At 67.6% G+C, this 13,461-nt stretch overlaps 1 protein-coding gene across 1 annotated transcript; it reads left to right on the top strand.

The window, feature by feature from the left end:
* The first annotated feature begins 1,614 nt into the window (after positions 1-1,614).
* Positions 1,615-11,519, top strand: GPR179 (G protein-coupled receptor 179). Its single transcript, XM_050715423.1, has 13 exons — positions 1,615-2,105; positions 2,592-2,700; positions 3,776-3,882; positions 4,023-4,218; positions 4,411-4,479; positions 4,989-5,098; positions 5,172-5,410; positions 5,856-5,994; positions 6,165-6,270; positions 6,395-6,541; positions 6,897-7,859; positions 7,923-10,267; positions 10,340-11,519. The coding sequence occupies exons 1-13, from the start codon at positions 1,615-1,617 to the stop codon at positions 11,517-11,519; spliced, it is 6,201 nt and encodes a 2,066-aa protein (XP_050571380.1).
* Positions 11,520-13,461: the final 1,942 nt, after the last annotated feature.

Genomic DNA, 13,461 nt, shown 5'->3' with positions numbered 1-13,461 from the left:
GCACGCTGCATGCCTGCTGCATGCCTGCTGCGCGGCTCCTGCGCGGCTCCTACATGCACGCTGCATGCACGCTGCATGCCTGCTGCACGGCTCCTGCACAGCTCCTGCGCGGCTCCTGCATGCACGCTGCATGCCTGCTGCGCGGCTCCTGCGCGGCTCCTGCATGCACACTGCGTGCACACTGCATGCCTGCTGCACGGCTCCACGCAGCTCCTGCATGGCTCCTGCACAGCCCATGCGTGTCTCCTGCACAGCTCTCCATGGCTCCTGCACAGCTCCTGCACAGCTCCTACGCAACGCCCACACAGCTCCTGCACAGCTCTGCACACCCTGCACGGCTCCTGCACGGCTCCTGCGCAGCTTTTGCACAGCTCTTGCATGGCTCTTGCACAGCTTCTGCACAGCTGCTGCACAGTTTCTGCATGGCTGCTGCACATCCTTTGCACAGCCACTGCGTGGCTCCTGCACAGCTGCTGCACAGTTTCTGCATGGCTGCTGCACATCCTTTGCACAGCCACTGCGTGGCTCCTGCACGGCTCCTGCACGGCTCATGCAGGCACCCGGGGCAGCCCCAGCCCCCCCCCCCCCCCCGCTGGACGAGCAGAACCAGGAGCAGCTCCCGTGCGCCTGCCTGGAGGCCAGGGAGAAGCCGCCCTTGCTTTGCACCAGCCTCCCGTGCCTCAGTTTCCCCCCTGCATGCAGGCGGTGCTGCGTGACACCAAGGACACCCCCAAATTGGGGGAGGGAGCAAGGGGCAGGCTTGGAGGCACAGGACCCCTGCCCAGTGGGACCCCCATGTGCCCCCATCTCCCTCCCTGCCCCAGGACAGGGACTTTGGGCTTCCTGCCCGTGGGAGCCCAACCCCGGCCCCCTCCCCGGGGCCTGGGACGCTGCAGCACCGAGCCCCCGGGGCTACCCGGGGACCCGCGGGATGCAGGATGTGGATGCAGGATGCGGATGCGGGCTGCGGATGCGGCTCGCAGCCCGGTTGCCATGGCTGCCCGTCGGGATGCGCTTGCATCACGGGCAGCCCGAGGGGCCGGGGAGCGGGGTCCCGGGGCCGGCCGGGGGCTCCCCGCAGCGGGGCCGGTACCAACGGCAGGCGGGGGCGGGCGGGGGGGCTCCGGGCGGGCAGCGCCAGCGGCTGAGCACGGTTTGGAGCCGGTGACGTCTGTCGAGGGAGGAAAACAGGCGGCAGAGCGCGGCTCAGCGCAGCCCAGCGGGCTCCCGGCCGGCTTGGGCGCCGTGCCCACCATGCCCCACCCCGGGCCGGACGCGGGGTGCCGGGGGGCTGCACTGAGCCCGGCCATGGGGCCGCGGCGGTGGCCGCTGCTCTGGTGCCTGCACGCCGCGCTGCTCCTGGGGGGGGCACAGCGGCCCCCGGCCTCGCCACCCCCCGGGGTGCCCACGTCGGAGCCGGGGGCGTCGAGGGACGCCGAGGGCTGGGCGGCGGCGCTGGCCTTCCTGCGCTCGGGCGATGCGCAGCGCCTGGCCCGCGCCAACTGCAGCCGGGGCGTCGCGGCGGGGGCCCCCGGCCCCGGACCCCCCCCGGCTCTGCGGGCCGCCCTGCGTGCCGCCCCCGAGGCGCTGGCCCAGGCCGCCAACTTCCTCAACATGCTCTTCCAGAGCAACGACATCCGCGAGGCCAGCGTGGCCGAGGATGTGGAGTGGTACCAGGCGCTGGTCCGCAGCCTGGCCGAGGGGCACCCCTGGGTGCGCCGGGCGGTGCTGGCCCTCGACGCCCACCCGCTGGCCGCCAAGCCCCGGCTGATGCTGCAGGCCACGGCGGGCGACGGCGAGATCCGGCTGCGGGACGTCTCCGCCGCCGCCCCCAGCCTGGGCAACCGCAGCTGGGACGACGAGTGGTTCAACGCCCTCCGCTCCCAGCGCAGCCCCCAGCTCCGCAAGAGGGTGCTCAGCAACGACCTGCGCAGCATGGAGACCCCCAAGTGGCAGCGGGGCGACAGCTACGTGGGGGAGCCGGGCCACGTGCGGTGGTCGCCGCCGTTCCTCGAGTGCCGGGACGGCAAGTTCCTGCCCGCCTGGGCCGTCACGCTCTCCTCCGCCTTCTACGGGCTCAAGCCGGACCTCAGCCCGGAGTTCAAGTGAGTGGTGCCGGCGGTGACGGGGTGCAGGGGGCCGGGGGTGCACCGCGGAGGTGATGGGTGCAGCTGGAGGCATCGCCCCCAGGCGTGGGGCGCCACTCGTGTGCGGCAGGGTGCAGGGTGTGGGGTGCTGGCAGCCCTCCTCCCTGCGGCGTGTGCCAGCAGCCCCGGGGTGTGTGCGTGCCTGTGTGCATGTTGGGGGAATGTGTGTGCAGGCGTGTGCACGTGCGTGTGCACTTTTGTGTGTTCGTGCATGCGCACACACGTGCGCGTATTTGCACATCACTGCACCACACTGCTCCCCGGCCTCCTCGGCTGTCCGCGCCCCAGCCCTGAATCTCCCAGACCCAGCTCCAAGGGGGCACAGCCCCAGCCAGCGTCTGGCACCACGAGCGTCCCCCCCCCCGGGTCTGTGCCCCAGCTCCCCTGCAGCTGTGACCCCCCAGCTCCCAAATGTCCCGGGGCTGACCCCGTCCCCCTGCACAGGGGCGTCGTGCGGGTGGACATCGAGCTGCGGGACGTGGGCATCGACCAGTGCGCCAGCGGGCCGGGCTGGTTCACAGGCACGCACCGTTGCGACCTCAACAGCACCCAGGTACCCGCCACGGGCACCCTGCGCCCAGGACCCTGTTGGTCCCAGCACCCCGCTGGTCCCAGCACCCAGCACCCCACTGGTCCCAGCATCCATCCCAGCCCCTGGGGCACCGTGGGACTCCGTTCCCTCATCCATCGTGGCTGGGGCTGCTCCGCTCCAAACCGTCCCCGTCCCTGTCCCCGTCCCCGGCCAGGCTGTCCCCACCGCCCGTCCCTCCGTGCGGGATGAGCTTTATCCCCCGCCGGCCGCTCCATCTGCTCCGCTCAGCTGCTCTCGCACCGTGCCCAAGGTTTATTGTGCAAATCTTCTGCCAGCGCCAGTGCCAGCGGGGTGACCCAGCTGCCGCCCACCCGGGGACACCGGGGACAGCGCTCCGGGAGCTGGGAGCCGATGGGTGCAGCATCCCCACGGGTGTCCCTCAATGCTTCCCGGGCTGTGCCCACCTGGAGGTCACGGCAAACCCTGCAGAGCCCCAGTCTGGGGCAGCATTCGTGCCAGGGAGTTGGGCTCTGGTGCTGCCGGGGTTGTGGGGTGACAACTCGCTGCCCTCCGTCATGGGAAACGCCGGCCAAAAGCTGTCCCCACGCAGGCGGCACCTCCCCAGCTTCTATTTCAGACACTTTTCCTCTCTGCATGTAACTCCCTCGGGAGGGACGTGACCTGATCCGTGCCAGGCGTCTTTCCAGCAACAACAATACCCAGAAAAGCTCCCGGCCGGCCTGGCGGCATGGGCAGGGTCCGGCCCCAGTGCTGGGCAGCGGGGGATTAGCGGGGCTGCCGCGGCCGCTGCCGTCACGGCCGAGCCGCACGGCTGGATTAGCGCGCTCTGCTGCATTAGGTGTCCATTTAGGTTTTAGGGAGGGATTTGGGGGCCAGGCTTTGGCTTTTAATTCTTAAATGTTTAACCGCTGATTTCCAGGCCCAGGCATGGGGGAGGACAGCGTGGGGTCAGGGAGCCGGGGGTGTGCTGGAGCCCCTGGTGCCAGGGGAGCTCAGGGCTGGGGGGAGGCCAGGGCCAGTGCAACGCACGGGTGCAGGGCGATCCCTTCCGTGCACCTCTGCCTGTCTCCTCCAGTGCGTCCCCCAGGAGAGCCGCGGCTTCGTCCTCGGGCAGTATGTGTGTCGGTGCAAGCCGGGCTTTTACGGGGCCGGCGGAGTGGCCATCGGCACCGGGGCAGGTGGGTGCAGCAGCCAGCTGGGGGCCGCCCTCTCACCCTACAGCCCCCTGAAGGGTGCCGGGGCTGTGGGGGCTTTGGGATACCCAAAAGGGGGGTTTGGGGGCCTCACCTACCCCCGGCTCCATCCCCAGGCGTGGCGGGGAGCCCGGTGCCGGTGGATGGGGGGCCCCGGCTGGCGTGCCGCCCCTGCCGGGAGGGATGCGCCACCTGCGTGGACGACACCCCCTGCCTGATCCAGGAGGACCGGGCGCTGCGGGCAGCCGTCCTCTCCTGCCAGGCCTTCTGCATGCTGGCCGTCTTCCTCAGCATGCTCATCTCCTACCACTTCCGAAGGAGCAAGGCAAGCGCCAGCTGGGCTGCGCCGGGTCCCCCCGCTGCTGCTCCCCTCGCCCCGTGTCCCCCCGCCCGGCTGCCTCCTGCCGGGGGGCTCTCGAGGGAGGGTGTTCTGGGGTGGGGGTCCCTGCCCTGGGCTCTATCCCTCCCAGCACCCTTGGGCTCCCGGCTGCGCCCTCACGTGGCCCTGTCCCCGCAGAGGATCCGAGCGTCAGGAGTCGTCCTCCTGGAGACCATCCTCTTCGGGTCCCTCCTGCTCTACTTTCCTGTGAGTACCCACCCGGCCCCGTGCTGAAGCCCCCCCTCCATGCTCAGAGCGTGCCAGGGCAGGCGGCCCCGTGGCTCCACGTTAAGCTGTGGACCACAAATACACAGCCACGAGCCCCGGCATGGGGCTGCCCCCCCACCTGCCCCCATCCCAAAACGTGGCGCCGAGCCCCGAGCAGCCGTCCCACCCATCCGGCAGAGCTGGCACCGGGCAGGGCACGGGCACGGCTCCACCTAATTGTTAATTGTGCTGGCACAGGCTCCGAGGGCTGCAGTATAAACCTTCTCAGGAAACCAAATCCCTTTTCTCCCGCTGGCCACCAGAATTAATCCCTACCCAAATCCCCTCTCCCTCCCGGAAGGTCTGCGGTGGCTGCCGCGGAGCAAGGGGGAGGCGGGGGACCAGGCCACCCCCGGTCGCTGCTTCCCACGTCCCTGCCCTTTCCCCCACCCACATCACAGTGAGCGGGCACCCAACGCCGCCACCGACCCCTCCCTCCCACCGCCCAGGTCTTCATCCTATACTTCAAGCCCAGCATTTTCCGCTGCATCGTGCTGCGCTGGGTGCGCATGCTGGGCTTCGCCACCGTCTACGGCACCATCGCCCTCAAGCTGTACAGGTAGCGGGGCCGGGGGGCTGCCGGGACCACGCCGGGGACACCCAGCCCGGGGCTCACCCCCCGCACCTTGCAGGGTGCTGAGGGTGTTCCTGGCCCGCACGGCGCAGCGCGTGCCCTACATGTCGAGCGGGCGGGTGCTGAAGATGCTGGGGCTGATCCTGCTCCTGGTGCTGTGGTTCCTGGCGGCCTGGACCGTGGGGATGCTGGAGAACGTCGACAAGAACATCCCGCTGGTGATCCGCACCCAGACCACCCGCGGGCTCCACTTCTACATCTGCGGCCACGACTGCTGGGACTACATGATGGTGGTTGGTGAGCGCCGGCAGAGCCCCCCGGCACCCCCACGGCCGTCCCTGCCCGCACCTCTCCCCTCCCTGCTCCCCGTAGCCCCAGGACCCCGTCACATTAAGACAGCAGGCAGGATTTTGGTTTCCTCGTCCATCCAATCGAGCCTGCAGCAGAGCCGGGGCGTCCGAGCTGCCTCCCTCCCCCCGAGCACCCCCAGCTCATGCCCTGGCCCCAAATGAAGCACCCGGTGGCAGCAGCGCAGCCCGCTGCCAGTGCCAGGCTGTGCCGGAGGATGCCGTGCGCCTCTCCTGGCTCCATCTGCGGCACGCGCCAGCAGCACCTGGGTGAATGTGCTGGGCTGGATGCGACCCAGGGCAGGGAGGGCCCAGAGGGGAGCAGAACCCACCGGGAAAGCGTCCCCGCAGCAGGGTGTCGGGGCCGGGCACTCAGCTCCTGCTCTCTCCTGCAGCCGAGATGCTGTTCCTGCTGTGGGGCAGCTCCCTGTGCTACGCCACGCGCGCCGTGCCCTCCGCCTTCCACGAGCCCCGCTTCATGGGCATCGCGCTGCACAATGAGCTCATGATCTCGGCCGCCTTCCATGTGGCCAGGTAGGGCACGGGGCTGGAAATGGGGCTGGAAACAGAGGTTCCTGGCCCCGGCGATACAGAGCAGCAGCAGCAAAGCCCTGCAGCCAGCAGCTGCCCACCGGGGTCCCCAGGAGGGGCCAAGGTTGTGAGTGCCCCCGTGGGACCCCACGCTGCCCTCCTGCCCCTTCCAGGTTCGTCATGGTCCCCTCGCTGCACCCCGACTGGACCCTGCTGCTCTTCTTCGCTCACACCCACAGCACCGTCACCATGACCCTGGCGCTGCTTTTCATCCCAAAGGTAATGCCTGGCCCTGCCCCTGCGCTGCCCCGCGCCACCTCCCCCCTTGTCAGGGGCCTGGGACATGGGGCGGGGGCTCCCCAGGATTTTGGGGCCCCTCGGCAAGCTCGCCCCTTGCCCCCAGTTCCTGCACGCCAGCTCGCCGCTGCGGGAGGAGATCGCGGCCGAGGTTTACGAGGACGAGCTGGACATGAGGCGCTCGGGCTCCTGCCTCAACAGCAGCATCGCGTCTGCCTGGAGCGAGCGCAGTCTCGACCCCGATGACATTCGGGTGGGTGGCACACTCAGGACCTTCTTTTGACGCTAGCTATGCAGCCCCATGCAGAGTAAGAGTTGCCTTTTGCAGTCTTTCTCCTGATGCAAAACAGAGGGTGGAGAAGGGGATGCAGCAGCCGGGAGGGGGCACGGGGCGAATGGCCACGGGCCTTGGTGGGGGGAGCCCAGCCTGTCCCCTGCAGCCACCTCCTCGGGCGGACGGGCACCGGGCAGAGCAGCAGCACGGGGACATGGGCACAGCCCGGCCCCGTGGCTCCGGGGGCCAAGGTGGAGAATTGCAGGGTGGTCCCGTTGTACGTGCTCTCCTCTCTCCCTTCTCTCTGCCGTGTCCCCTGTCCCGCGGCGCGCAGGAGGAGCTGAAGAAGCTCTACGCGCAGCTGGAGGTGCTCAAGACACGGAGGATGGCAGCCAACAACCCCCACGTGCCCAAGAAGCGCGGGTCCCGACGGAGCCTGGGCCGCTCCTTCGTGCGCCGCCTCGCCGAGCTGCCCGAGGCCGTGGCGTCCCGGGGCAGCCGGGAGGAGCGGCTCCGGACCCCCGGCAGCCGCCGCGCCTCGGCCAAGCGGCTCCCCAGCGCCGGCAGCGCCAGCCTGAGGGTGCGGGATGGGGGCTTCCGACGCCACGCCGCCGCCCTGCACAAGTCCCGCAGCTCCGAGAGCCCGGCGTGGGACCCCCGGGGTGGCTCCCCTGGCCCCAGCCCCACCAGGGACACTGTGCCAGGGACACCAGCGGCGACCGCGGCAGGCTCAGAGCAATCCGACAGCGAGTCCCTCGACGCCGCCCCGCTCGTGTGCAAGTCGGCCAGCGCCCACAACCTGTCGGGGCACGAGCAGCCCCCCCAGCCCCGCGCCCTCCTGCTGAAGTCGCTGAGCGTCGTCGCCGGTGCGCGGGATGAGGCCCTGCTCGTGGCCAGCCGGGCCGCACGGGACGGGCGGGATGCTGAGCGGGATGCTGAGCTGCACGCCAAGCAGCACCCGGCCGGGGGGAGCCCCACGGACCAGGGACCCCCTGAGCAAGCTGGGAAGCCTCAGAGCCCTGCTGCAGCCACTGCGACTGCCGGTGCCCCCCTGCCAGCTGGCTCCGGCCGTGCCGACGGGGGTCCCTCGTGTGATGCGTCCCCCCCAGGGGATGGCAAGGTGCAGAAACACGTCACCTACGCGCCCACCAAGAGCATCAGCGTTGACAGCTCCCACTTCTCGGGGCGGGTGCGGGTGGCAGTGAGGAGGACCCCGCCGCCGCCCCCCGTGCGGTACCAGAGCCTGGTGCACCACACTGCGGCAGCTGGGGACAGCAGGGAGACACTGGAACCACCCGTGGGGACACCGGTGGGGACACCCGTGGGGACACTGGGGCGAGCATCCCCCATGTCGGGGCAGGGCCGGCTGCAGTCCGCCCGCTCCATCCCCGCGGAGGTTTGCCCCTGGGAGCTGATCCAGGAGGAGATTTTGAGCCGGAAGCAAAAAGCCGCCGAGCCTTCAGCCTCAGGGACCCCTGGTGACACCCCAGTGGCCCCCCCAGGCCTCAAGCCATCCTCCCAGAAAACCTTCAAGAGCCTGGGGTTGGCCATCAAAGCTTTGAACCGCTCCAGAGGGAAAAACAGCCTGAAAGGAAAGAAGGAGAGCGAGGGCAGCCTCAGGACACGGGGCCGAGACCGAGATGGGGGCAGCAGAAGGGAGAGGCCCAAGCTGGCAGGGACACCCACTCTTTCTCCAGGGGGGAGCAGCCAAGGTCCCACAAATGGAAGCCCCAAGCCCAGCCCGCAGGAGGGGGACGCGGTGCCCTGCCGGCACAACAACAATGCCGGCTCCATGTCGGAAAGCGCAGCCTGGGGGGACAGCAGGGGAAAAGCAGAGGGACAGGAGGACGGCACGGCTGTGCACACAGGCGGTGGTGAGGAGCTGGCAGAGGAGCCCAGCGCTGCCCCGGGGAGCGCAGATGCCGGCGGGGTCCCGGAGATGCCCTCGGGAGCACACGAGGTCTCGCCCAGCACCAGCCGCCAGGACACCACTGAGCATCCCCACCAAACCCTGGGGGCAGCCGGGGCAGCGCAGGCTGGTCCCCGGGCAGGGGCTGAGCCCCCTGCAGTGGGGCAGGGGCAGGAGGCCCCCAGGCACCCCACCGAGGAGCCACCACCAGCACCACCACCACCACCTGCGGAACCGGGCACGGGCAGCCCCCGGGTCCCCGGGCACAGCGCGGCCGCTGCGGGGCCGTGGGCTGAGGTGTGTCCCTGGGAAGCCCTGGGTGCCCCCCGGGGGGCTTTGGCACTACAGGAGGCAACAGCTGCAGGGGGGGGCTCACCGAGGGGGGGAAGCCCCATGAAGGTTTTGGGGAAGGGGGGCAGCCAGCCCGGCCCCTGCAGTGCCAGGGAGGGACGGGGCACCGAGGGGCTCCCCGCAAGGAGCAGGAGCACAGAGGTGGCCCAGGCGGGTGGTGGCCTTAGAACGGAGATCTGCCCCTGGGAGGGGAGTGGGGGCGAGGCTGGTCCCCCCCATGGGGGTCCTGGCAGCATCCGGCCAGGGGCAGAGCTGGGGAAAAAGCCCCCAGAGCTGCCGGCAGCGGCTCCAGGGACAGCAGGCAGCATGGGGGGCAGGATGGCCGAGGTCTGTCCATGGGAGAGTGCGGAGGGGGAGATGGCCAACAGAGCAGAAATTTGCCCCTGGGAGGTGGGGAAGCCTCAGCCGGAGAAGGGGAAGGTGCAGCAGGACGGGGGGAGGCTGCCCAGGGGGGGCAGGAGCATCCGCCCCCAGTCCCTGGGTCTGCTGAGGGCACAGGAGAGCGGGGGCAGGCAGCCAGCGGCCCGGCGGCCCTGGGGCAGTGCCAGCACCGAGCTGCCCCCCCCTCGAGCGGCCCCCGACAGCTCGGATCTGCCAAAACTCACCTCCAAGAGCCCGGAGAGCGTGAGGGCCTCGGTGTGTCCCTGGGAAGCCACGGGAGCCAGCAGCGACAGAGCAGAAGTTTGCCCTTGGGAAACAAGCACAGCCTTATCCACGGCAGAGAAAATAAAGGAGGAAAACGAAATTTCCCCAGCGGTTCCCCTGCAGACGGCAGCCCCGGGGGGCAGGAGCGAGCCGCCGCACGCCGCGGACCAAGGGAGCAGCCAGCGCGTGTCCGTGTGCCCCTGGGAAGGTGCAGAGGAGCCTGGCGAGGGGCTCACGGCAGAAAGCCCAGCTCTGCCCAAAACATCAACCCAAGCTGGAAAAGCTGGCAGCAAGAAGGCCGACGTCTGTCCGTGGGAAGCTGAGGAGGAGCCGCTTGCTAAAGCAGAAATTTGCCCTTGGGAAGTGTCCGCAGCTCCGCCGGGGAAGGGAAGATGGAGTCAGGACACGCGTGGGACTCCCCCAGCAGACGACAAACCCAGATCAAGAGAACCTGAGGGAAGCAAAGTAAAGCTGGCAGGGGAGGGGGGTCGGGCGGCTCGCAGGGACACCCAGATCTCCGCTAAGCTCTTTGGGAAGAGCCTGGAGGGGTCGAAAGCTGAGCCAAAGAAATCCCAGAGCACGGAGAGCCCGAAGGCAGAGGTCTGTCCCTGGGAGGCTCAGGGGCTGGAAGCTGGCAGCAAGGCAGAAATCTGCCCCTGGGAGGCGGCTGCACCCCCCTTCGATGAGCAAAAGGCAAAGCAGCCTCCGAGGGCAGGCCCGCGGGGGGAGAAGCGCATCACGCGCCAGGCAGCACTGGCGAGCCCGGCGAGGTCCCTGGAGAGGGGCGGCAGCGAGGCCGCGTGCCCCTGGGAGCCTCCAGCCAGACCCCGCACAGGGAGCCCGGCGCTGCCCGCAGCGAGGGAATCCCAGAGCACCGAGAGCCTGAAGGCGGAGGTCTGTCCTTGGGAGGCTCAGGAGCTGGGAGCCAGGGATAAAGCCGAGATCTGCCCCTGGGAGGTGGCCGTTCTCCCCTCAGAGAAAGGGAAACCGAGGCAGGACAAAGGCGGTCTGTCCAGAGGGGGCAGAAACACTTCAACGGATCAAGGTGTCTTGAAAGAGACCAGAGACAGCCCGCCTGCAAAAGCGGGCTGGGACCGTGAGTCCGTCTGTCCCTGGGAGGGCCTGGGCACGGGGGGCTCCTCCGCGGGGGGCACGAAGAGCCCAGAGCTGCCGAAAGCTGCTCCCACGAAACCGGGGAGCACCACGGCCGAGGTCTGTCCCTGGGAGAGCCCGGGCTTGGGGAGCCCAGCGCTGCCCGCAGGGAGAGCCCTGAGCACGGAGGTCTGTCCTTGGGAGGCTCAGGAGCTGGGAGCCAGGAATAAAGCTGAAATCTGCCCCTGGGAGGCGGCTGCGCCTCTGCCAGGGAAAGGAGCCTTTTCTGAGAGGACCGGGGCAGCCCCGGGAGAGGTGAGCCTCTGGCCAAAACACTGGGGTGCCTCCAAGGTGGTGGAGAAGGGGAGCAGCGAGCGAGAGGCCGTCTGCCCCTGGGAGAACCCGGGCACGGAGGAGCCCCCCCAAAAACCTGAAACGGGGGGAGAGCCGTCCAAGAAGTCGGACAGCTGGGAGAGCAGGAAATCCGACATCTGTCCCCGGGAAGCAGCGGAGCCCAAGGCCGTGCAGATCCACGCGCCCAAAGCGTGCCCACGGGGAGCTGATGGAGCAGCCCCCGCTGGGACCGGGGAGCCAAAGCCAGTGTCCACATCTCCACCAGCCCTGCGGAAGGCCGGGGGCTGCTCTGGGGGCCAGGCCGAGCACAAGCCCCTGCGCCGCGTCCTGCCGGGCTCCCAGCCCCTGCGGGCAGCTGCAGGGCTCCCTTGGCAAGCACACGTGGCAAGCAGCAGCCCCAGCCCAGGTGCCACCGTGGCCGAGGTTTGTCCCTGGGAGGCAGAGGAGGCTCCCCCTGCCCCTGCCCCTGCAACCCAGGAAGCGCCCACGGCGTGCCCGTGGGAGAGCACAGACCCCAGCCTGAGCCTCTGCCAGGCTGGGCAGAGCCCCGGAGAGGGAGGCATGAGGGAAACCAGCCCCGACGTCTGCCCGTGGGACCACGAGTAGCTCTCGCCCACTCCAGCTGGGAGCTGGCAGCGGTTGTGCAGGGAAAGTCCTGAGCTGAAGCCCGCCGCCTGCCCGCGGGGGGACCCAAGAGCAAGGGCTGGGGACAGCCCACGGCTGCCTTCAGCGAGGGTCTGGGCTCCCAAGCACCCGGTACCGTGGGAATTCAGAGCGGGGGGAGCTGGCAGCCCCTGCGCGCTGGATCAGGTCACTCTCTCCATCGTGAGCCCAGGGGAAGAGTCAGGCCGGGGCAGCCACGGTGCCACTGGGGAGGAGAACAACTGTCCGGAGCTCCTGCAGCCCAGCTGAAGGCACCAGGGCTGCTGTCACCTGCATTTAATGACAGAGCGACTTCCATAAGAACTGCTGGGACCGGCCAGGTTCCGATGCCTGGGACAAGGCCGCTGTTCCCAGTCAGCCCCACGGCACGTTTGGCTTCCTCCGGACACCACCACTTATTTCTGAACATCCTCTGAGGCTGCTGAGCCAGCCGCGGGACTGTCACGCATGCAAAGCTTCCCCTTCTGCTCTGCTTCAGCCCAGATTTCAGGTGCTGCCAGCCCAGCACCTTGACACTGCAATGAGGCGATGCCCACCGCTGCCTCGCGTGCCCGGGTGCCTTTGCCTATCGCTGCCCCGGGTGGGACCAGCCAGCCTTCAGGTCACTCCGCTGCTCTGCTCCTAGAAAGCTTTGCTTTCGTGACAGCAGAGAGAGGTACCCCCACTACCGAACTCATCTCTGGCTGATTTCACAGCACTGCTGCACTTCTCTTGGCAACTCAGCTGCAGAAGTGTTTGTCTTAATTACACTATTCAAAACATTGTTATTACTGGTTATTTCTCCTGTACGCCTGTGTGCACATGTACACATTCACCATGTGTGCAATGCCCAGAGCTCACCTTCCCATCGCAGGGCGGATTTTCCATCACCCTTTCCACTGGCACTCCCAAGCCTTCACTTTTACTGCCCACCTGTAGAAACACGGGATGCCTTTATCATCCCCCATTTCAACTTCTTCCTGTACTCACATTCCTTTCGGGGGCAGAAATGGAAACCCATTCCCGTAAGACAGTGAAGGTGCTGAGGCCATGGTGGCACTACGACCTCTGGGGCATGAGGCAGGGCTGATCCCATCACCACGAGAAGAGCTGGGGTGCACGCTGCGGGCTGCACAGGTCCCACTCCCCCCGCTCCCTCTGGGCAGCACAGCACAGCAGTCTCCCCAGGTTTGTTCCCCTGTCTCTGTTTGAACAGAAGCAAATCAAAACCAGAGGCACAGAAGCAAACGCTTCTGTTCTCTCTGATCTTCCTGCAAGGCTGGGGCTCGGGGCTTGTCCTGCCGTTCCTTCGTCGTTTGCCTCCTCTCTCCTTAGAAAGTGGCATTGCTGTAGTGTGCTGTGATCCTCAGTGCCGAATGTCAAAGTCACCCAATGGTGTAAGTGTACATACAGAAAATAAAGTTATCTTCAGAGCGCACACTCGGTTGATTTATGGGCTGTGGGCAACATACTAAATACATTTAAGGAAGAGCTACAACAAAAAGCAGTGAGGCCGTAAAGGAAACCCAAGAACAGCAGTGGTGTAGTCAGAGAGGTTGGCAAAGGAGGTGGGGAGCTACACGCTGCTAGGCTGGAATTAAATGCTGTTCTCCCAGAAAACCCAGCCACTGTCAGAAAACGCACTCCTCTCATTCAGAGCCTGAGCTGGAGAATCGTGTCCGTAGGAAGTGGCTGAGCAGTCACGGCCGCACCCGCTTTTATGCTGCCTTAGTCACACCAGACACAAACCAGGCAGCTCGTTAATTTATTTTTGTTCCTACCCCAGCTCACATATGCTGGAGCACTGAATCTCTCTTCAGCTCATGAATGAAGCGTAGGCAGAAGGCTCGATATAGTAGGTTCTTGCAGGAAAGGCAGACAGATTGTGACACCCCTCTGATTTCCA

Source organism: Cygnus atratus, chromosome 25 (genome assembly GCF_013377495.2).
Source record: "Cygnus atratus isolate AKBS03 ecotype Queensland, Australia chromosome 25, CAtr_DNAZoo_HiC_assembly, whole genome shotgun sequence".
NCBI lineage: Eukaryota > Metazoa > Chordata > Aves > Anseriformes > Anatidae > Cygnus > Cygnus atratus.
This window is presented reverse-complemented; position numbering and strand designations above follow the sequence as displayed.

What these genes read in the sequence shown, in the direction of transcription:
- GPR179 (XM_050715423.1), top strand. Translation starts at nt 1,615, where the DNA reads ATGCTCTTCCAGAGCAACGACATCCGCGAGGCCAGCGTGGCCGAGGAT. An exon ending in ATCGGCACCGGGGCAGGTGG is followed by an intron (nt 3,883 to 4,022) that starts GTGCAGCAGCCA and finishes CGTGGCGGGGAG; the next exon opens with CCCGGTGCCGGTGGATGGGG. An exon ending in GGACTACATGATGGTGGTTG is followed by an intron (nt 5,411 to 5,855) that starts GTGAGCGCCGGC and finishes TCTCTCCTGCAG; the next exon opens with CCGAGATGCTGTTCCTGCTG.